At 37.4% G+C, this 22184-nt stretch overlaps 1 protein-coding gene and 1 pseudogene across 2 annotated transcripts; both read left to right on the forward strand.

The window, feature by feature from the left end:
* The first annotated feature begins 4698 nt into the window (after positions 1–4698).
* On the forward strand, positions 4699–6090 carry LOC136280700 (uncharacterized; annotated as a pseudogene).
* Positions 6091–10381: 4291 nt separating this feature from the next.
* Positions 10382–22100, forward strand: LOC131788974 (pancreatic secretory granule membrane major glycoprotein GP2). Of its 2 annotated transcripts, XM_059106062.2 has the most exons (4): positions 10382–10520; positions 20274–20375; positions 21019–21371; positions 21600–22100. In XM_059106062.2, the coding sequence occupies exons 3-4, from the start codon at positions 21035–21037 to the stop codon at positions 21962–21964; spliced, it is 702 nt and encodes a 233-aa protein (XP_058962045.2). In that variant the 5' UTR covers positions 10382–10520; positions 20274–20375; positions 21019–21034; the 3' UTR covers positions 21965–22100. The 2 variants fall into 2 exon arrangements, with proteins under 2 accessions (XP_058962045.2, XP_058962046.2); XM_059106063.2 differs by lacking the exon at positions 20274–20375.
* The last annotated feature ends 84 nt before the right edge of the window (positions 22101–22184 follow it).

Genomic DNA, 22184 nt, shown 5'->3' on the forward strand with positions numbered 1-22184 from the left:
CTTTTGTAGATGAAGCGTATGATGCTGTAATAGTCTTTAGTGTTTCTCTTCTTTCTCATAAAACAAACCGCCGCTTCCATGTCAAACGAATGTCTTGTAACAAAGTATTCAATTACAGAAGTAATACCCTAATAAGGGGTTAACCCTTTAACTCCCAAGATCTGATTGTTAATTCACATTTCCTTGTAAATTAGTCACGAGAACTTGGTGCTAGATCAAGATAGCAGCTTCTCCCTGATAAGTTTTAATATTCTCATTACCTTTTTGCTGAATAATGTATGGATAAATTATTAGGAGAAGTTTCATTTTAATCACTACCGGGAGTTTAAGGGTTAAATCAGGTTTCATTCACTTTAAGATTATTTCCTGATCATTTCAGGGCCCAAAATCAAGTTACAATTTCTATTCAACAAATAATATTCCGTGCAGTTTACCCCGGTGGCTTTCATCTCTGATAATTAGGGCCATCTGGATTTCCACGACTTTCGCGGGGATTGGTCACGCAGTACTTCTAACGAATCTTTAACGGTATCCTGCAATGTAAAAGGCGTCAAATGTCGCCAAATGTTTTCGAAATTTTGCGGCCATAGTGTTGTTCCCAGGTGTTAAGATGCACTCTCTCTATCGCGGTCCGGTGAATTTTAGTTCGAAAATCGATTTCTCTCAAACTTTCCTCATGAATCCCTCTAAGTCTAAAATTAATCGAAACCACCTTAGTTCATCCACAGTTTTAAAAATAATTTGTTGGCAGAGCGGAATTCGCTTCAGTTCTCAAAGGCCCATATTTACGACGCATGCCCTCTTAAAGTGATCCGATGCATTTCGGTTCAAAAAATCGGTTTCTTTCAAACTTTGTCCACAAATCTGTAGTAGGTTAAATTTATGATATAACATAAAAATACTTAATTACTAAAAAATCATAAGTTCCGCTTCATTTGGAATTCAGGGACATCTACGGGTCCTTTCCCAAAGCAAAGATTCATTTGGGATCAAGAAAAGAGAAACATTTAGTGCCAATATATTTTACGGGAAACCTTAAAGTTTGTAACACTTCATCCACCCTGTGGATATCGTGGGCAGAGCCCAAGCGAGGGTAAAAATATGGGAACGAACTCAGGCATAGGGTCTAAAAGGTATTTTATTGAAGGCTTTATTTCACAGTTAACATGATTTTCCTATCGACAACTTCGCAACCTGGTACAATGTTTTAAACTCTGTGCCACTTTCATGCTGAAGTTTATCATACTGTAAAAGACATGTTTGATGATCATGTTTGAGCAAGGTTATCAAGCAGTTTGAATAGCATATCACTACAATGAACTAAAACTATTGAATGAGCTGCAAGGGCACTGGTCTCTTATACCTTGGATCGACAGTCAGCTCGTTCGCAAAGAAACCCGATGTAATTTAAAAATAAATTGGAAACCATCGGTTCTTTCGCTTGTAAAGAAGAGGAAAAAAAGCACACACTTGTGACTTACCCGCCTTTGTAAGCATAGTAAGCAGACCAAATGCTTCCAATATTTTTAAGCACGATAGAATCCCGGTAGAAGTCTTTTACATCTTCAGTTTAAGACCTTTCCGTTGGTTTTACTTTGAACTGGAAATAGCAGTCTCCAGTCTCCAGTCTGTTCTTCAGATCCTCTACATGCCCGTCTACAAATGAGTGAAAACCCTCAAAGCTTTTCTACGACCATCTTCATCGTAGCCATCTTTCCAAGCAGAATGTCTGGAATACCGGTGAAGTCCTGAGTCCAAACTTACCCGAAAGTGGATGAGGAAGTAATTTTCCTCCTGGAAATGTTATCTTGGAATTAATCAACTCGTCGCGTTAAACTGTTTTACAAAGCTCTAGAAGTTCTGCCTTTTTCCGCCCTCTTACCGTTTAAAAAATTTTAAATATCTCTTCCCTTTGAAAACTTCTGTAGCTCTGGAACTTGCAGGTTTACGCATCATAATCTGTGATGTTGAGACGACTCCCATTCCTCCCAGCCTCGACTTGGTGCTAAAAACTAGTCACCAGACTTTCTTTCACAAACAATTCGAAACTAGCTTATTAACAGGTGTCAAATCTGAGAGACGAAAGTCGTTTAATTGCGACACAGAAGCGAGATGATAAGGTTATGATTTCTCCTGAATGAAATCCAGTCTAAAATTTAATGGTAGTAATTTTTTGCGGGAGTTAAGTTAATGTGCAAATTATCCTTGACCCTCATAAATATCTTGTTTGAATATTTTCGAAAGTTGCTTGTCATTCTCAGTCATACAATAGTGTAATTTGATCGTCCGGGTGAGCGTAGTCCTGAGAAGGACTGCTGTCGGTAGTGGTGACTGACGTTTCGACAACCTGAGCGGAAGTCATCTTCGGAGTCAAGTGAATAGTTGCTGTCAGTCGAATAGTGGAAGGTTTACATTTATTGTATTCGCCTTCTCTCATTTTGTTTATTTTTGTGCGAACATATCATAGGATCCCCCTCCATTGCACGCTATATCATCTTGCGCAGGGTGGTCATAACAATAAATGTTGCAATCACGCCAACCCCTTAATGACCAGAACCATTTTATTAGTTTGAAAATATCAGACAACACTATTATCACCAAATACTCCTAATAAGTATCGTCTTTGGGAAAAAAAAATTATTTAAACTTCGGTACAACGCGATAAAGGATATCTCGCTGGTAAAATATCCATCTCCGGAACTCTTCCTTTGTAACAATTGATGAGTTCACTGGAGTATTTCATCGAACAACGATGGATAAATGTTACAAGATTATAATGACCACCGTGAAATTAAAATATAAATAGATTCTTCAAAACTTTGAAAAATATATCGAACATCGTGGATTTTATCTTTAAATAGTTTTGTGATATCCTGATGAACTAATTTATTCATGAAGCTGGGACTGAGTTCGTTTATTCAAAATTGCAGTTGTTAAAATGCACGAGAATTTCTTGTGTAAAATGGCAAATTTTTTTTAAAATTCTATCACCTCAGATGTTTTCTGAAATTAAAGTTACTCTTGTAGCAAAACCGACAGAAAGAAATGAAATTGGACCCATTTCAAAAAGTTTTCAATCCATTCGTCTAAAATAGCATTGAAATGATAAAACATTAATGAGATTTATTCGAGAGATTTTCAACACAAAATTCGCCGACCCTGCCGTTGCAATTAGAATGACTTTCAGTTTGAAAACATCTTTTGTCCTCCAGAAGGCGCTAAGCACGCGAGTATCAAATAGAACGACAAACTTACAACATAAGCTACATCGGTCTGTAAGTGTCACCATATCAACACACCCAGAGTTAAGATAGTCTCAATTGCGATAGCTCTCGCCTCGTATTCGTATTACAGTCTTTATTTTGGATGTACTCCTTGTGACTTAAATATTTACGTTTCTACTGAAAACAGTCCTTGTTAGATCGATGCTACTTGACAAAGAAAGAAATATTGAATTGGACACCCGAATATCGGAAAATAAAGATTAATCTCTGAGGTGTTTGTGTTCAAATTGTTCTAAAAATACCGCGGAAGCTTAACGTTACTAAATGATTCATAAAGACATCAATTCAGCTCCTGTTGGCCATTAAACACAACAGCGCCCAGTGGGAGAAAAACTTAACTGAACACCATAGCATCCCACTGATCCAACAAAGATGCACCACCGTAAGGAATTAAGGATAGTGGCTAATTATCTGCAAGAGTTTGTTCGTGGCGTAATATAATTCCTCCCTGAACATCATTTTAGCTCCAATTGGCCGTAAAACATTGCAAAGTCTAGTTTGAGAAGAATAATAACAGTTTTCAATAGTATCCCACTGATCCAACAAAGATGTACCAATTTAAGGAGGACAATGGCTCATAATCTGCTACGAGGTCGTCTGTGGTGTGATATTATTCCCCCTAAACAACCTTTCAGGTTCAGTTGACCGTTGGCAACCTGATCTGTGCCTCACACCTCAAGAGAAGACCAATGGGACTTTCTTTTATTAACAACGAGTAGTTTTAACCAGGTATGTGTAATGCCGCAGTTTATTGTACAATCTCTTTTACAAATTAAAATTGAAGTATGTCTGAAAAAGTTAAGTGAAAATCCGTTCCCGCTCAATTGTAGCTCTCTTTTTCCTGAAAAAAGTTTAATAGGCACTAAAAGTAAAGGAAACTACAGATACTAAAGTTATAACCGGACGTTACAATAAATAATTATTATCGATCTTAACTTATGTGCGAAGCCCAATTTCCTACAAAGGTAGCATTTTCTCGTCACCGAATTTTTAGATGATTAATTTTTGAATGGATGACGAAACAGCTGAGACTCCCGATTTCAAGAAATGTAAATTTTCAAGACTACAAATTGCGCTCGACTCACGGGTTTGAGCGATTTTTGTTTCTGTGCTTATTTACACCAAATTACACTCGAAATCATGTCATTGCCTATACTTAAAGTCTTTTATTAGCTGTCAAAAATAGCTGACGTTTTCATGCACGCAGTTTCTCATTTTTCCCGCGAATTGATCAGTAAAGATTAAGATTACAAAAGGAGTGGGAGGGAAGGTTGATTTTAAAGCAACAAAATTTCGTTTTTTTTCAATGACCTAGTAAGGAATTTTTTTCCCCAAAAATTTCCTTAAATCAAACATTACCGATAAATAATGTTCATCTTGTCTTCGTAGGTTTCAAAAATCTGATATGCTTCTCATGGCTGGTCGACATGCTTCGTTTTTTTATCGTGCTATTTTTCACTTCTCAACTGTTCCGTGACAATGCCAGTCAGCAGTGTGGAGCTGGCGGCGACCTATACTCCATTTACAAAATGATGCTCAAGGGCCACACCTACAAGACGTTCAAGACTGCACGAGGTACTCTGGAATGCAGAGAGGCTTGTCTTGCTGATGTCAGATGTCAAAGCTACAACGTCGTTATGTTCACTGCAATATGCGAGTTAAACAACCAAACTAAAGAGGCCAGACCAGAGGAATTTGTCAAGAACAAGGACAGATATTACATGGCGAAAGGTCCAAACCGAGGTGATGGAAAATGCAAAGATTAAAAAGCAGCATTACAGAAAAGGGGAGGGGAGGGAGGGGGGCGACATTCAACTGATAGCTCGATCTGCGAGCGTAACTTTAAATTTACCCAATATGACGTTCGGCTTTGTCTGACTCATATTTTTACAGATGTTTCAAAAGACTGTTAACATTACAGTAAATCATATAAACATTCCCCACAAAGTATATCTTAAAGGTGATGAAACAAACAATATGAGTAAACAGACTTTGTGTCAGCAATGAATCTTTTTTACTCTCGTTCTGCTAAAATTAATCATTTTAACTGCAACTCCCCTCGGATCAATTCGTGAATTTTCTGTGGAGTAGTGCAAGATCAAGGCAAGTGAAGGAGGAAAGAAAGTCAGCGGTAATAATTATTGGATGGATTCAACCCGATCTGGTAACTCTATTTTAGCTCGCTGTGACATGAAGACTGGAGGTTTATACAAGACATGGTTCTTAGCATTTTGTTGCCGTGAGAAGACTTTTCTTAATCGATTTTTTTTCTCTCTTATTTTTCAAATGATTCAGAAGCCTTGTACTTAGTTTTAATAATGTCAGAGGAACTTATGAAGCTCTTAAAACCCTTAACCCTATGAGACTCTTGCGATTAAGTTACAATTTTAGCGTTAATAATTCAAATTTCCTTTTACATTTCTTTGACTTCGTAGCCCCACACCGTGACTGCAATAATTACAAGAACCTAAGAGATGCCAATAGAAAGAGCAGTTACAAAAACCGAGCTAAGTTGTGTGACGACAAACTCCATGTGGGATGGTATCGTTTTGTGGGTGCTGCAGGAACAAAAATGCCAACAAGTCTTGTGCCATCATACAGATGTGGTACAGTATACTCCGGTTGGTTGAAAGGTTCTCATCCTTCAGTGGAAGATGATGAAGTTGACAGGAAGGTATGCTTTAGTGATTATAGGAACCATTGCAGGGGCACAACAAAAATTGGCGTGAGAAACTGTGGATCTTACTACATCTACAAACTTCGTCAGCCGTCACTTTGTGCTATGCGCTACTGTGGTACAGACTGACTTTGAAGCAAATGCACTTCACGTAAAAGCAAGATTCAAAAAATAAATCCTAAGTTCATGTTCATAAGGGCTTTTAGAAGTATGTTCTACATTTCTTTATCATAATCATTTGAAATACAGTTGATGTGTTTTAATGCTAGTCACGAACCACCAAAATATGTTATCTAGAAGTATTCTCACTCGTAATGTTAACGAAGACCACTCGCATAGAAAATCAAGAATGAAAATACACTTGGTAAATCCTAAACTAGAAGGTAAATAGTTTAACTGCAATGCCTCTGCATTCATTTATGAGAGATGCGTAGAGGATGATTTCAAGTAATTGGAAATGATGCAAGGCAGAAAACGCGATATTATATAGACGTTATCAATTACTTGAGAATCGTAGTATTGAAATGATCTCGTGTTTGTCGAAAAGGGAATTTCCTCTCTCGAAAATACTACGCAGTATATGTTCTTTTTGAATTTAAATTTGAGTGATATTTTTGGTAGCTCTCTCAGCGAGCATAGAACGTCATACCATAGTCTGACGCCGATTTTCAATAAAGTACTTTTTTGTACAACAATGTTTGAGGGTTTCTAGAAAAATATTATTAGAATTACAAAAACGTACGTTGTAGAATGGGCTTGTGATGTTTCCGGAAATCAACTACGTATGTTTATTGAATTTGAGACAATATTAAGGTGCCTATGACACCAATTTTTTGTTTTGGCATTTTCTGGTTGGTAGCTGTTTTTAAAATTAGAAATAATCCACCTAAGCGCCCAGTGAGTTCTCCTGACCATTTTTGCGTGCATTGAAGGTACGATTTGACGGCGAAAAAGTGTTCCTATTAAGCGCACGGCCAAAACGATCATGTTATATAGCTGTGACGTAGGAAACTGTGACGACACGTCGGCAACCATGGCAGAGAAAGGATTTGACGGCCAAAAAGTGTTCCTATTAAGCGCGCGGCCAAACGATCATGTTTTATAGCTGTGGGCGTAGAAAACTGTGACGACACGTCGGCAACTATGGCGGAGAAAGGAAAAAATTCTAAGAACGGACGAACGTATTGCTTGGCCGGAGCGCCAACTGACGTTAGCTACAAGAATAATACACATATACCGGTATTTCTATGCACTACTGTCCAAAGGAAGTAGCTGTATGGCCAAAAAGGACGCGTTTCGATCGTCGACATCGAGGAAATTTTACTCTTCAATGTCGTCGGCCTAATTATGCCCCGTAGCGGCTTCGAAGACACTTCTTACGAACACATATCACAAGTCAAATCAGGGATAGATAACCAATAGGTTCAGCTGAAAAGAATGCTGATTAAGGAGTCTGTTCCCACACCGAATATGATTTTTCAAAATTCTTTTCGGCTGACATTTCGCAAGCGAAGAATGGTGAGCTCCTCATTGTTATTTCACGTGCGTGAGATGTACTCATACTCCTTGTCTTTCCACATGACTACATTTCCGCTTTTCTCATCGTATGAAAATCCTACCAATTGTAGTTTCCATCGTATTTCAATAACAGAAATACAGCATTTGTGAGAAAGTTCAAGCCCTTTCCTGAGCTGACCGATATCCTGTTGTATGAACAGTACGAAACCTCAGGCGGATACTAGCATAAACACAAGCTCGAAGGGCTTGGCACGAGCCATCAATTCCCTCCTGTCCTCGAGAAACTAAAAGTAGTAACAGTAGCAATGTCATTGTGATGACAGATCTGCAGCGAGATAAAGAAACACAAATATTTTTTGATTATGGTAACGAATCCAAGTGCAGTGTGAAAGTTGATGCGTACGAAATATTCATTTATAATATTGATGTCAGTTATTTCCTTTGAGCGTAATGAGTCATACGGAAATGCTGCACTTAAACTTAAGAAGTTTTTCTCTATTAAAATCACTGTTTAAGATTAACTTGAATCAGATGAATCACTCGTTTTCCATTCGGTTTGACCCGATAATTTCGTGGTGAAAAATTATTGTGCCCTGTGATACAGCTGATTCTTTCTTCCAAAGTTAGCTTTTGGTTTACTAGGGTAATTTGTCTACAGCAACGAAACTCTAGAGTACTGACCGCGGGAAACCTTCGCCGCACATAGTGCGAAGGAATAAAATGTTATGGCAACAGAAACTAACACAGCTACCCATTCTTAATATATTTCGCCAAAGAAAACAGGAGACAAACGCTGCAAACTAAATATTCAGTAACCCTTATATCCTTACGATCCCTTTATGATCTGTCGGAATAAAAGATAAAAAGCAGGATGACAATAGTGGCAACAAGCATGCGCCATATGATCCAGGAAATACAAACACAACATTGCTTGGGTTTGATTTCAGTTTTGAACTTTCAGGTACTTATTAACATCTTTTGTAATAGCACATCATATTACAAGACATTCCCTTCTGTTTCACGGCAATACAACGTCACACAATGTGAAGCTAAGGTATGTCAATGAACCGGAAAGGTGCATTTGAGACGGCTGGAAGCGTATTTATACGGGTATAGCACGATTTGCACATGCGTAACAAGTGAGCATGGTAGTATTACGCCATGTCCCCTAATCTTTGACAAGCACTATCTATATCAAAACATTTCATTCTTGTTCATGTTAACATCAAGTTTTCCTTAAAAGTTGTAATACCCCAGAGTACATATATATCTTATATATCTTTACAGAAACGAGGAGTCGCTTTGCAAACGCAGTAAAGTAAACATCTGGGACCAGGCAATACATACGAAATGTTTTTTTTAATTATTTTTTTAAGTTCATCGAATAGCAAAAAAAACAAAAAGCCAAAACTAAACCTAAACAAAACCAAACAACAACAGCGCAGGCATAGGCAAAGACAACAAAAACAAAATTGAGGGAATTATCAAACCTCGAGCGACTTGGCTGGCTAATCAGCAACGAACTCGGTTGCAAAATGCAAAGATCCAACTTCGAAAGTGTAGTACCGTTGCTATTTAAAAGAAGATGAATAGGAAAATTAATAAATCAGACTAAAAAGGTACACATTTACAATTAAGCCCCTCCCCTGAGGTAGTTAAAACTCAATGGTCTAAAAATAATTACAACAGATACGTCAGTTATGTTCCAGAGACTCATTCCTGACCTCAGGAGCCTACCTTACCAGACGACCAGCTCTAGATGATTAGCAACAGGTATCGGCTTTGAAGGAAGAAATTACCTGACATCGGCATATTCGGTTCAAATGCAGTCGAGAAATCATGAAAAGTTATGATCTGATTCCATCTTTCGTGGTTTCTTTGTGTTCTCCCTCTACGAGAACTTTTGCATTTGATGGTGAGCGCGAATCTGGTTTATAAATTCGCATCTCATGATTATGAGCTACCGGAGCGAGGAGAGCGCGAAAAAACCAATACTTTTTTCTTTTTTGCGGAGCTCAAAACTTTAGCAATGCTGACAGTTGGGCCTTTTTCTTTTTTAAATTGAAATAATTGAGCCTTCTGGGTTTTTAAAAGATGAAATACGACAATATAAGATGGTGCGTATCACAACATCTCACCTACTACCATCCCCCTTTTTTTTGCCACTGAATGATGCCTGTTTCATAACTGTTTCCTTTCTATGCTAAATTATCAAATATCGCTTGTTCTAGGCTTAAATTTTAATATCTGGCGTAACGTGAAAGTTTGGATGCATACACCACAAAAACATTTGCAAAGAGATTTGTAAACGAAATGTTGCCTAGTCAGCATTTGCGAAGGCCGGCGCTCATACTGGTCTAACGAAGGAATAGGGAATTTTGAAATGCCTCTTCATGTCATAACCAACTTCCAAATCTTCTTGCAAGAGCCAGATAGAGAAGAAAGAGCGAAAATTGTCAAATCACCAAAAAGTTTTGTAGGTAATGGCGCATTCTCCTCTTCTGGACGCTTCAATAGGAGATTTTCATATCTACTTTTCGTTTCTGTTGGCTCTCTGTGTCCTATATGGTCTTTCATTGCTACGGGAAGTTAATGCATGAGAACGAACTGAAAAAATTATACATTGCATGCAAGTGATATGTAGCTCAGGAGAAAATTTGGTAAAAGCGGCATTAAAAAAGAGGCTAAATAAAGAATGAAACGGATCATCTTTACAAAAAATATGTGATAATATGTTTATTCAACCACTCTCCATTTTGAGCTTTAACGCAGCCATATACGGACATTTTGCTTAAGCAGACACGTTGTAGCAGTTTGGCTGAGCGATGACGTCTATTTCTCACACATTAATGGAAATATCTACACGTAATGCGATTTACACCTTGAGCTGATTAGCTGGAGCTATAGGGTATGAAGATATTACAAACCAAAAATCTGGGCCATTCGCTTATTCTTTATTCAAGAAGATATGATAACAACTGAGTTGGTTCAACGCCTTGCAGTCGCACTGTTTTGCTTGAGGAACACGTTGATACTTTGTGGTAAGTACGAAAGCAGTAATTGCAAATTTATTCGCATTTCGACTAGGTCGACTGTTCATTGCGTCTTTTTTAACCGTCGAGCCGAGCTTTCATTGTAAGGGACGGACATTCCAAAGAAAATTGAAGAAATAATCGTTCACGATTGGGACTAATCACGAGGTAACCTGAAAAGAGTATGGTCATATCTTGGTTTTTAGAATGTTAACCAAAAAGAATGCCGAAAACTCTCGCTGTGATCATAATGTCAATCCTGACTTTCGTTTACTTGTTTATCCAAGAATTTCCTTTCTATGGCATTAAGCATTGGAATTTCAGGCAATCCTTTCGCTTCCTTTTAGGATTTTCAAATTAATTTAGTTTATTTATTTGTCATAGGGTGCGCCTGATCCATTTTCAAGGAGTAGGCTCTTTGGATAAAATCCAAGAAGAAAATTAATAACAAACGCGATCTGGCCTATTTTGGACCATAAAAAAAATTATTCGACAGAAAACCGGAAAACTATCGCTGAGATAATCATATTCAACCTGATTTTCAGCCGTTTCCAAAAATTTTTATCGACGTTTCTGATGTACATTATCGTCTAACAGCAGTTTTCGCAAGAATTACTTGTTTTTAGAATAAGATATAACATCATAGGCTATTTCTAATTTCGCGTCAAGAAACCCCTTCACTTAGATCTTCTTGCGTAAGCTTTTCATTTAGATTTTAGCTTTAACCTTCTGTTAACTTACATGTATGGAAAATTACATCTGCTCCAAAATAATCTGGATGAAAATTTGGAAACGAAAAAAGTCCTTCAGTATTAGCAGAGCACGTGCTCATTAATTCCTATCGAGAAGACTGACACTTCGACGACAAGTCCGTCGATCAAACCATTGGAGTTTAGTTTTTCAACTCAATCAATCAATCAAATCCTCTATTTTAAAACGATATTAGTTAAAGCTGTAAAGCTTCAACTGGATTCCTTTGTTGCTTTTCTCGTCAATTCATTTTTTTTATCTTCAAGAACACTCTTGGATTCTATCAATTGCTTATTGAACCGCATATTTGCTCTGGAGAAAAACTTTTGGATTGGAAATCCAATTCTTATAGAGTTACGAAAACATTGTCTTAATACTGCATATGGAAAGGAAATTATTAGCCGTGCATAAATTTCTTGGTTCCTTGAATACTTTTCGAGAATGATGCCAAGATTCTTGCTAAGGCAACTGAGTTAACACTTAATTTTTGGTTACATACAGAAAGCTTTCTTATTTGGTGTTAACAACAGATATAGTTTCAAGAGTCGCATTTTAATCGACCAAAGTAAGAAAGTGGTTTTAAATTAAAGGAACAGCGTCGCTGTGCGCTGTGACACGTCTAAAAGTTTAAAACAATTGAGGAACTGTTTCACATTTGAAATTCGTCGTTGGAACTGGTTGTGGATTTCTATTGTTCTCTATCTTTGGCATCAGCGGGTGGTTCTTTTTAAAACACGATTTTTTCTTATATCAAAATCTACACTGTGTTTTTGCCTTCACTTTCTTCGGTAATAATTTGCCGGCTGAGGCTGCGTTTAGAGTTTTGTCCTTTCGTTCATTTGTGTTGTCCATGGTTAAATTGCCGCCATTGCGGACGAAGGCAAGTATGAATATTGGAAATCCTCTATAGCTACCCTTCATGAAGAGGTCAGCTTTAAAAATCGCATAACAACACTAGGCAGTCTTTGAAGGCTGAAGATAAAGACGAAGATGGCGATACGGTTTACTATGATTTCCAATTCAATCATTCTTCGCTCACTCGAAAGATGAGAGCAGTCTAACGCGCTCTTCTTCTGGATTGTATCTTTTTTTTCCAATTCTAAGTTGTATCTTTCTCGGTAAAATGTGTGCGGTGTATGATTTATGAAGAGGAAGGTTTGTGAGAATTGTGTAGAGGGAACTACACACAGAACACAACAGTACACAACAAACAACCGCCATCTTGGATAAAGAGAGTTCTGTTACAATATGCTGAATTTTTTTAACTGAAGGTATCTGAACGGTTTTTGGGATTACCGTTCCTAGTATGAGTGAAGATAATTCCTACTGATGAAATTAAAATGTCCAACACACATAAAAAAATTATGATTTTTTTTTGATTGAGTAATTTGTGGTGGACTACAAGACGTTCATTTACCATACCATTTAAATCCTCTTTGCAATATCTTCCTGCTCGATTCTTGCGCAGGTTGCTGCAAAAAAAATCACATACAAACAATCAAACTACATCAAAAATATAGTATTCAACCATTTCCTACAAAGACAACACTCCAAGTGGTCTCTTAAGAGCCATTAAACCACTCGTACATGTATAGATATGATGATACTTATATATTATTCACAATTTTAAAAACAATGAAATGTAGCAGATAATTCTCAAACCAATAACGATGGCTTTTATTTATTATGGTGACCTGAAAGAAATCTTTGAGTTTTAGACTTTTACACTGTCACATTGCTATTATCGGAGCCATTACAGTAATATGATGGAATTTAATTCAATTTTACAGCCCTTGGGGATCAAATATAGTAAGAAACAGTGTGAACAAAACGCACTCAAAAACTGCTCAGATTTAAATGATCTTCGTAGCATTTTTCTACTAAACTGTTATGAAGTGGATGATTAAAAATAATGAAATGTAGCAGATAATTCTCAAACCAATAACGATGGCTTTTATTTATTTGTTACGGTGACCTGAAATAAATCTTTGAGTTTTAACCTTTTACACTGTCACATTGCTTCTAACGGAGCCATTACAGTATTATGATGAAATTTAATTCAATTTTCAGCCCTTGGGGATCAAATATAATAAGAAACAGTGTGAGCAAAACGCACTCAAAAACTGCTCAGATTTAAATGATCTTCGTTTTTCTACTAAACTGTTATGAAGTGGATGATTCCTACATTTGTTTCATCGAGAGTTTCTCCATTGCCGAGTAAAAAATCAATGTCAGAGTCAGGTGAAGAAGACCAATGCATGTATGGTCGATTTTACTCTACTACTCTGAGTGGTGAGGGGCGGCAAGAAGGACATGGCATGTTTGAATTCTCTCTCTCTCTCTTATTATTTTCGTCTATTAGGATATCATTAATTGACATTAACGACACCTGTCGGCCTATTTCAATCTCCAAAAGATGTATCTGTATGAAAAGACCCTAAAATGTTGTGAAGGAATGAGATAAATCAAAATTATTCTCTAGGAATGCATATCACATCTCTCTTATTTACCATAAAAGAGTAGGGCCAAATCATTGAGCATAGTTCTTTACACGCTACTTGTTTTCATGCTAGGAAAATAGCTGTGATTTAACATGATGTCAAAGATACACACGTCGAATTTACGAACAACTTCTATCGTCATTTTAATGATTAAATTCTATTGCTCTACGGATTATCTCTTGTAATCAAAAATTACATCTATTCGTCTTGATATCAAACTTGTTTTATGTCGATAGAAAAAGCAAAGGGTTAATTCTCTCTGATTCATCGTATTGTATTGAAAAAACAGATTGGAAAAGTTTTATCTGACTAAGTTTGGTTAGATTACGTGGGACTTCAATCAGTTTAGCTGGAGAACTTCTTCTTCGAGTTCAACTAGATCTGGAGTTGGGAACATCCGCAGCACTTGAATCATATCGTTACATCTTAATGTAAACATCTCAGCTGCATGAGCAAGGTACAGCTCTGTTTGTCTTTTTTAATTCAGCCACAATTTGACTCAGCTAGTATCTAATGCATTTGTATTGATTAGGCTACATCACTCTGACTGGCTTTTCCACTTCATGGCTATGATAGATCGTTTTTCATTTTATTTTGCCAAAACGTTGGATTTAAACTCCATACGCTTCATTCTCAATGAGAGATCGTTGGTTGTGGCCTCCATCCGGAAAAATTGTTATTACCACTCTGGGCACAAGACCAGTCTGACAAAAACGATTACTGCATTTTGAGGTGGCGCATACAACCCTCACACAACAGGTTTCATAATGTTTGATTCCCCGTCGTCGACGTCGAACTGAATAGGTTCCCACGGAAAAATCAAGGGGGCAGTAATAAATCAACCTTTTTGATTTTCCTGATCGATCTTGAACTTTTCCTTTCAGAATGCCTGCCTGAAGCTTAGCCTTGAATATATCAAAGACCAGCGGTAAAGAAATGTCGGAATAAAATAAGGAAATGTCATCAACATCTGTACGGTCGAAATGCTTGTCGTAAATATGCTCCTCGTGTATTTTCAGTCGATTGAAACTCTCCATGCACGAGTCACATTGGGAGAGATTCATGGCGAAAGTAAAAAGAGGTATTAAAGCGGTTATGTGCCTGGTTGCTAAGCCTTTGAACAGGGTGAGGCCAAGGGTGACCTGGTTTTGATACAAGCCTTTCTGTTTTTCAAATGTTTACTACTTTGTTATCATGCTAAGTAGATACTGGTCTCTACCACTACATGGTCAACTTCAGCCTCACTTCAAATCAAAGGCTTGGCAACTGAGTACACAACTGTTAAATGACCATTTCAACTGCTGGTTTGGTGTGGGGATCTGCTAATCCCACAAGGCATTCTGATTTTGTGCCGGACTTGTACTTTGAAATAGCTCATTAATTAGAATTGGAATTTCTTACAGTTCCCCCTACAAAAGCGTTGACGGGTTTCAAACACGTGGTTTTGGTCAAGCAAGAGCTGCAGGCCGAATTTATCGCTAAAATAAGTATTGACGGTATTTCTGGACGTATTTACTGAAACAAGTGCGCGCACGATGTCCTTTGAGCAAACGTTGAGGCATACCTGTTCGAGTGGTTGCGTCCTTCGAAACCGTTAGCGCTATAGCGATCAATTGACGTTCGGGACTTTGCTCGTATGTGTCTCAATGAACTGGAAAAGCAGGCGAACTCATGAATGTACTCGCCTTTTGCTGATTTTTGGGACTTTACAGTCACCACCACCTGACGGAAATCATTACATTATTTGAAAAGTATTTAAAACTCATTTAAGGATAGCCTGTTTAAACTGCGCGACGTCAGAATTAAGCAACAGTTGTACCCGGCATGTTCTGTCCGTGATCTACGCATTTATTGGTTTGTGACACAAAGAGCTAGCGAAACTCTTCGCGGGATTTCCAACTTTGGCCGTCTAATAGCGATATATATTTAATATTTTGAAACCTTTCGCTGAGAAACTAAAATTCTGGGCTTGCAATGAGGGAAAGAAAGTCAACTTCCAAAATGGACCTGTAAAAAAATCTGCCGATACCACTTGTGCCTCTTGCTGATAAACTATTTATAGTTTGAACTGCTTTTTTGTAATCTTCTCCCTTCACTTACTAAGGAGAACTCTCCAGTAGGCTTCTAATTTATCAAAAAAATAAATAAAAGTAAATTAATTATGCAAGGAAATCTTTCAGCTTTATCTTCCTACATTGACCACTTCAAACTGTTGTTTTGGTTCGGAAAACAAAGGATTTTTTTTGGAATTAGTCCACAGCAGACAACATTGGTTAACAAACAAAGAGTTGTGATACCACGGTCGCTTACACTGCTGTCGTATTACAATGCATCTGTGCGAACTGTCATATCTCTCTTGATTGAAAAACACAATAAGCAAATCAAATGTATCCTCCACTAACCTGCAATCAGGCAATAAAGACTATTTTGCATCTTGTAAGTGTAAAAATAATTTTAACATAGATGGCGCATGAGTTCCATTGTGAGAGGTTCTTAAAGGCTTTCTCAGTCGTGAATAATCATAAAGCGTCTGTTCAATTTCGCTTCTCAAGCACTATTTCCAAAATAAGAAAAACAAAAGCCAAAAAATATTCCTCTTACTGCGGAGTGAGAATTTTTATTACTATCAGTGCTTCAAAGGTAAACTCGATTGCAGTATGATGATTGGCTGGAGCGCTGCCATGATAGGCCAAATTTATCGCTAAAATAAGTATTGACGGTACTACTGGACGTATTTACTGAAACAAGCTTGCGTACGATGTCCTTTGAGCAAACGTTGAGGCATACCTGTTCGAGTGGTTGCGTCCTTCCAAACTGTTAGCGTGATGGTGTTCAATTGACGTTCGGGACTTTGCTCGTATGTGTCTCAATGAACTGGAAAAGCAGGCGAATTAATAAATGTATTAGCCTTTTGCTGATTTTTGGGACTTTACAGTCACCACCACCTGACGGAAATCATTACATTATTTGAAAAATATCTAAAACTCATTTAAGGATAGCCTGTTTAAACTGCGCGACGTGAGAATCAAGCAACAGTTATTGTACCCGGCGTGTTCTGTCCGTGATCTATCCATATATATTGGATTTCCAACTTTGGCCGTCATATTAGTCATGTTGGCCGTGATATTAAACATTTTGAAATCTTTCGCCGAGAAACTAAAGTACTGAAATTGCAATGAGGGAAAGAAAGTCAACTTCCAAAATGGACCTGTAAAAAAATCTGCCTATACCACTTGTGCCTCTTGCTGATAAACTATTTACAGTTTGTGCTGCTTTTTGTAACCTTCTACCTTCACTTACTAAGGAGAACTCTCCAGTAGGCTTCGAATTTATCAACAACAAAAAAAAGTAAATTAATTATGTAAGGAAATCTTTCAGCTTTATCTTTCCTGCATTGACCACTTCAAACTGTTGTTTTGGTTCGGAAAACAAAGGATTTTTTTTTGGAATTAGTCCACAGCAGACAACATTGGTTAACAAACAAAGAGTTGTGATACCACGGTCACTTACACTGCTGTCGTATTACAATGCATCTGTGTGAACTGTCATATCTCTCTTGATTGAAAAACACAATAAGCAAATCAAATGTGTCCTCCACTAACCTGTAATCAGGCAGTAAAGACTATTTTACATCTTGTAAGTGTAAAAATAATTTTAACATAGATGGCGCTTGAGTTCAGTCCATTGTGAGAGGTTCTTAAAGGCTTTCTCAGTCGTGAATAATCATAAAGCGTCTGTTCAATTTCGCTACTCAAGCACTATATAAGAAATATATAAGCAAAATAAGAAAAACAAAAGCCAAAAAATATTCCTCTTACTGCGGAGTAAGAATTTTTTTTTACTATCGGTGCTTCAAAGGTAAACTCGATTGCAGTATGGCTATTGGCTAGAGCTCTGCCATGATAATCTAACATGTCTTAAAATAAGATCGCAACCTACCGATAACAAAATAGGCATTTTTGATAAAATTTTCGCGGGATCACATACAAAATTCGCAACCATTTAGAATCAACTTAACTTCGTCCAAAAGATAACCAGACAAACAAACCAGGCTAAAACTACCGGGATAGAACTGAACTGTCTTAAAATGATGATATTTGAACCTCGATGCAACCGTAGGTTAGTAATCTGTAATAATCATTTTGGTAAATGTGATAGGACTAAGTGGAGTCCAATGAGGTCTGTAATCATACGAAAGAGTAGTCAAGTTGTGAAAGAAAGAGAAAATTTGCATTAAAAGACTGACATAGGAGGCGTGAAGTGTTCAACTGCTTGATTAATTGGTTGATTTAAACTATAACTTTGAATGTGATAGGCTTATTGAACTGTCAACTAACAGTGCTCTGACGAAGAGCTACCGCACGAAACGTCAGCTTTCAAACCCCTTAGGGTGGCCAATTTACGTTATCAACTCAGTTGATATTAATCAATAACCCTGTCCGATGACAAACTGTCCGATAGCAACTTGACACGTGGATCAGTGAAAATATAATTTTTTTAAAACCAATCACAATCGAGGAAATTGTACCTTTAAGATTAATTCTGTTATTGGCTTGTTTAACGGCTTCTTGAGAGGCGAAGGTCGTTTTAATTTAATTAATTAATCAATTTAATTAGTAGAAAACAGCTTGGAAATCGCTCGAGATTATGCACTTAGCGAGTCCAGAGTGCGACGCTAGAGAAGAGACCAGGCGACTATTCTTGCGGCAAAACGTGCAAAAATGGGCCGTTTCACTCCCAGGTGTCCCGAACTAGAAGAGCAAACGATGGAGTGGTTTTCACAGCAGAGAGACCTAGTATTCATTTGTAATGTGAAATGAGAAGGGTTTTTGCCGAGTTGAGTGAGATCGTCTTTCAATGCGCAGGAAGCAAAGAATCTGATTGGTGTTCAGAAATACGTTGTTGTCATGACAATTTTAAAGCATGTCACGTAAAGAGCGCTGCAGTCACGGAATCTACGGTCATTTCGCATTAACATTAAATTTGTATTTGTTTTTTAATCCCAAACCTTCGGCTATAAGCCAAACCCCTTCTCTTGTAAAAATATCTCCCAAACTTGTGTGTCAAATACTGAAAAAATCGCTCGGCTTATAGGTGAAGAAATACGGTATCTTGCAATCACGCCAACCCCTTAATGACTAGAACCATTTTATTAGTTTGAAAATTTCAGAAAACACTCCACCCCTTCCGTTATCACTAAATACTCCTAATGAGCATCTATTTTAAGAAAAATTGTGTCCACTTCAGTACAAGGCGATAAAGGATTTATCATTGGTAAAATAACCATCTCCGGAACTCTTCCTTTTGCAACAATTGATGAGTTAACTGGATTTCATCGAACAACGATGGATAAATGTCACAAGATTGACCACCATAAAATTAAAATATAAATAAATTCTTCAAAGCTTTAAAAAATATATCGAATATCGTGGATTTTATCCTTAAACAGTTTTGTGATATCCTAGTGAAACTAATTCATTCATGAGGCTAGGGACTGAGTTCCTTTATTCAAAATTGCAGGTGTTAAAATGCCCGCGATTTTCTTATGTAAAATAGCAAATTTTTTAAAAAAATTCTATCACCTCAGATGTTTTCTGAAATTAAAGTTACTCTTGTAGCAAAACCGACAGAAAGAAATGAAATTGGACCCATTTCAAAAAGTTTCTAATCCAGTCGTCTAAAATAGCATTGAAATGATAAAACATTAATGAGATTTATTCGAGAGATTTCCAACACAACATTCGCCTACCCTGCCGTTGCAATTAGAATGACCTTCAGTTTGAAAACATCTTTTGTCCTCCAGAAGGCGTTAAGCACGCGAGTATGAAATAGAACGACAAAATTACAACGAAAGCTACATCGGTCTCTGAGTGTCACCATAATAATACACCCAAACTCAAGATAGTCTCAATTGCGATAGCTCTCGCCTCGTTTTTATACCACAGCATTTATTTTGGATGTACTCCTTGTGACTTTAATAGTTACGTTTCTACTGAAAATACTCCTTGATGGATTGATGCTACTTGACAAAGAAAGAAATATTGAATTGGCCACCTGAACATCGAAAAATAAAGATTAATCTCTGAGATGTTTGTGTTCAAAATGTTCTAAAAATACTGCGGAAGCTCAACGTTACTAAATGATTCATAAAGATATCAATTCAGCTCCTGTTGGCCATTAAACACAGCAGAACCCAGAGGGAGAAAAACTTAACTGAATACCATAGCATCCCACTGATCCAACAAAGATGCACCACCGTAAGGAATTAAGGATAGTGGCTAATTATCTGCAAGAGTTTGTTCGTGGCGTAATATAATTCCTCCCTAAACATCATTTCAGCTCCAATTGGCCGTAAAACATAACAAAGTCTAGTTTGAGAAGAATAATAATGGTTTCCAATAGAATCCCGCTGATACAACGAAGATGTACCAATTTGTGGAAGGACAATGGCTCATAATCTGCTACGAGGTCGTCTGTGGTGTAATATTATTCCCCCTAATCAACCTTTTAGGTTCAGTTGGCCGTTGGCAACCTGCTCTGAACAAAAGTGCTTCACACCTCAAGAGAAAACCAATGGGACTTTCTTTTAGAAACAACGAGTAGTTTTAACCAGGTATGTGTAATGCCGCAGTTTATTGTACAATCTCTTTTACAAATTAAAACTGAAGTCTGAAAAAGTTAAGTGAAAACCCGTTCCCCATTAATTGTAGTTCTCTTTTTCCTGAAAAAAAATTAATAGGCACTAAAGTACAGATACTAAAGTTCTAACCGGACGTTACAATATACAATTATTATCGATCTTTAGTAATGTGTGAAGCCCGATTTCCTATAAAAGTAGAATTTTCTCGTCACCGAATTTTTAAAAGGTGATTAGTTTTTGAATGGATGACGAAACAGGTGAGACTACCGATTTCAAGAAATGTAAATTTTCAAGACTACAAATTGCACTCACCTCACGAGCTTGAGCAATTTTTGATGTCATAGAAAACTTTATCCTCCACTAAATCACAATCGAAATTGTTTTATTTCCTATACTTAAAATCTTTTACAAGCCGTCAAAGTAACTGACGTTTCCAAGCAGTTTCTCATTTTCCCCGCAAACTGATCAGTAAAAATTAAAACTACAAAAGGAGAGGGAGGGAAGGCGGATTTTAAAGCGACAAAATTTCGTTTTTCTTCAATAACCTTTTAAGGGATTTTTTTTCCCAAAAAGGTCCTTAAATCAAACATTACAAATGTTCATCTTGTCTTCACAGGAGTCATAAATCTGATATGCTTCTCATAGCTGGTCGCCAAGCTTCATTTTTTACCGTGCTATATTTCATTTCTCAACTGTTCCGTGACAATGCCAGTCAGAATTGTGGAGCTGGCGGCGACTTATACTCGATTTACCAAATGATGCTCAAGGGCCACACTTACAAGACGTTCAAGACTGCACCAGGTACTCTGGAATGCAGAGACGCTTGTCTTGCTGATGTCAGATGTCAAAGCTACAACGTCGTTATGTTCATTGCAATATGCGAGTTAAACAACCGAACTAAAGAGGCCAGACCAGAGGACTTTGTCAAGAACAAGGACAGATATTACATGGCGAAAGATCCAAAACGAGGTGATAGAACATGCAAAGAATATAAAATCAGTGTTACAGAAAAGGGAGGGGTGGAGGTTTACTCCTGATAATTTTTCAAAGATTCAGAAGCCTCGCACCCTGTTATATTAATGTCAGAGGAACTTATGAAGCTTTTAAAACCCTTAACCTTATGAGACTCTTGCAATTAAGTTAAAATTTTAGCGTCAATAATTCAAATAAATAATTTATATTTCTTTGACTTTGTAGCCGAACACTGCAATAATTACAAGAACTTAAGTGATGCCAATAGAAAGAGCAGTTACACAAGATCAGCTAGTTTGTGTGACGACAAACTCCATGTGGGATGGTATCGTTTTGTGAGAGCTGCAGGAACAAAAATGCCAACTAATCTTGTGCCATTACGCAGATGTGGTACAGTAAACCCAGGCTGGTTGAATGGTTCTCATCCTTCAGTGGAAGATGGTGAAGTTGACAGGACGGTATGCTTTCGTGCTTATAACAACCGCTGCCAGGACCCAACAGTTATTGGTGTGAAAAACTGTGGATCTTACTACATCTACAAACTTCATCAGCTATCACGTTGTGCTATGCGCTACTGTGGTGCAGACTGAATTTGAAGCAAATCCACTTCTCGTAATAGGAGGATTCATAAATAAACCCTTAAATCCATGTTCATAAGAGCTTAAGTATGTTCCACTGAAGAAATGTAAAATGGTTTCCGTGTTCACATAGCCTGATGTAAACACGCGGGAGGTTGGGAGAACACTCGATAAGCGTAGGAAACCACGACGCGAGGCGGAGTGGTTTCCAGCTTATCGAGTGTTCTCCCAA

Source organism: Pocillopora verrucosa, chromosome 5 (assembly GCF_036669915.1).
Source record: "Pocillopora verrucosa isolate sample1 chromosome 5, ASM3666991v2, whole genome shotgun sequence".
NCBI lineage: Eukaryota > Metazoa > Cnidaria > Anthozoa > Scleractinia > Pocilloporidae > Pocillopora > Pocillopora verrucosa.

What these genes read in the sequence shown, in the direction of transcription:
- LOC131788974 (XM_059106062.2), top strand. Translation starts at nt 21,035, where the DNA reads ATGCTTCTCATAGCTGGTCGCCAAGCTTCATTTTTTACCGTGCTATAT. An exon ending in GGCGAAAGATCCAAAACGAG is followed by an intron (nt 21,372 to 21,599) that starts GTGATAGAACAT and finishes TTGACTTTGTAG; the next exon opens with CCGAACACTGCAATAATTAC.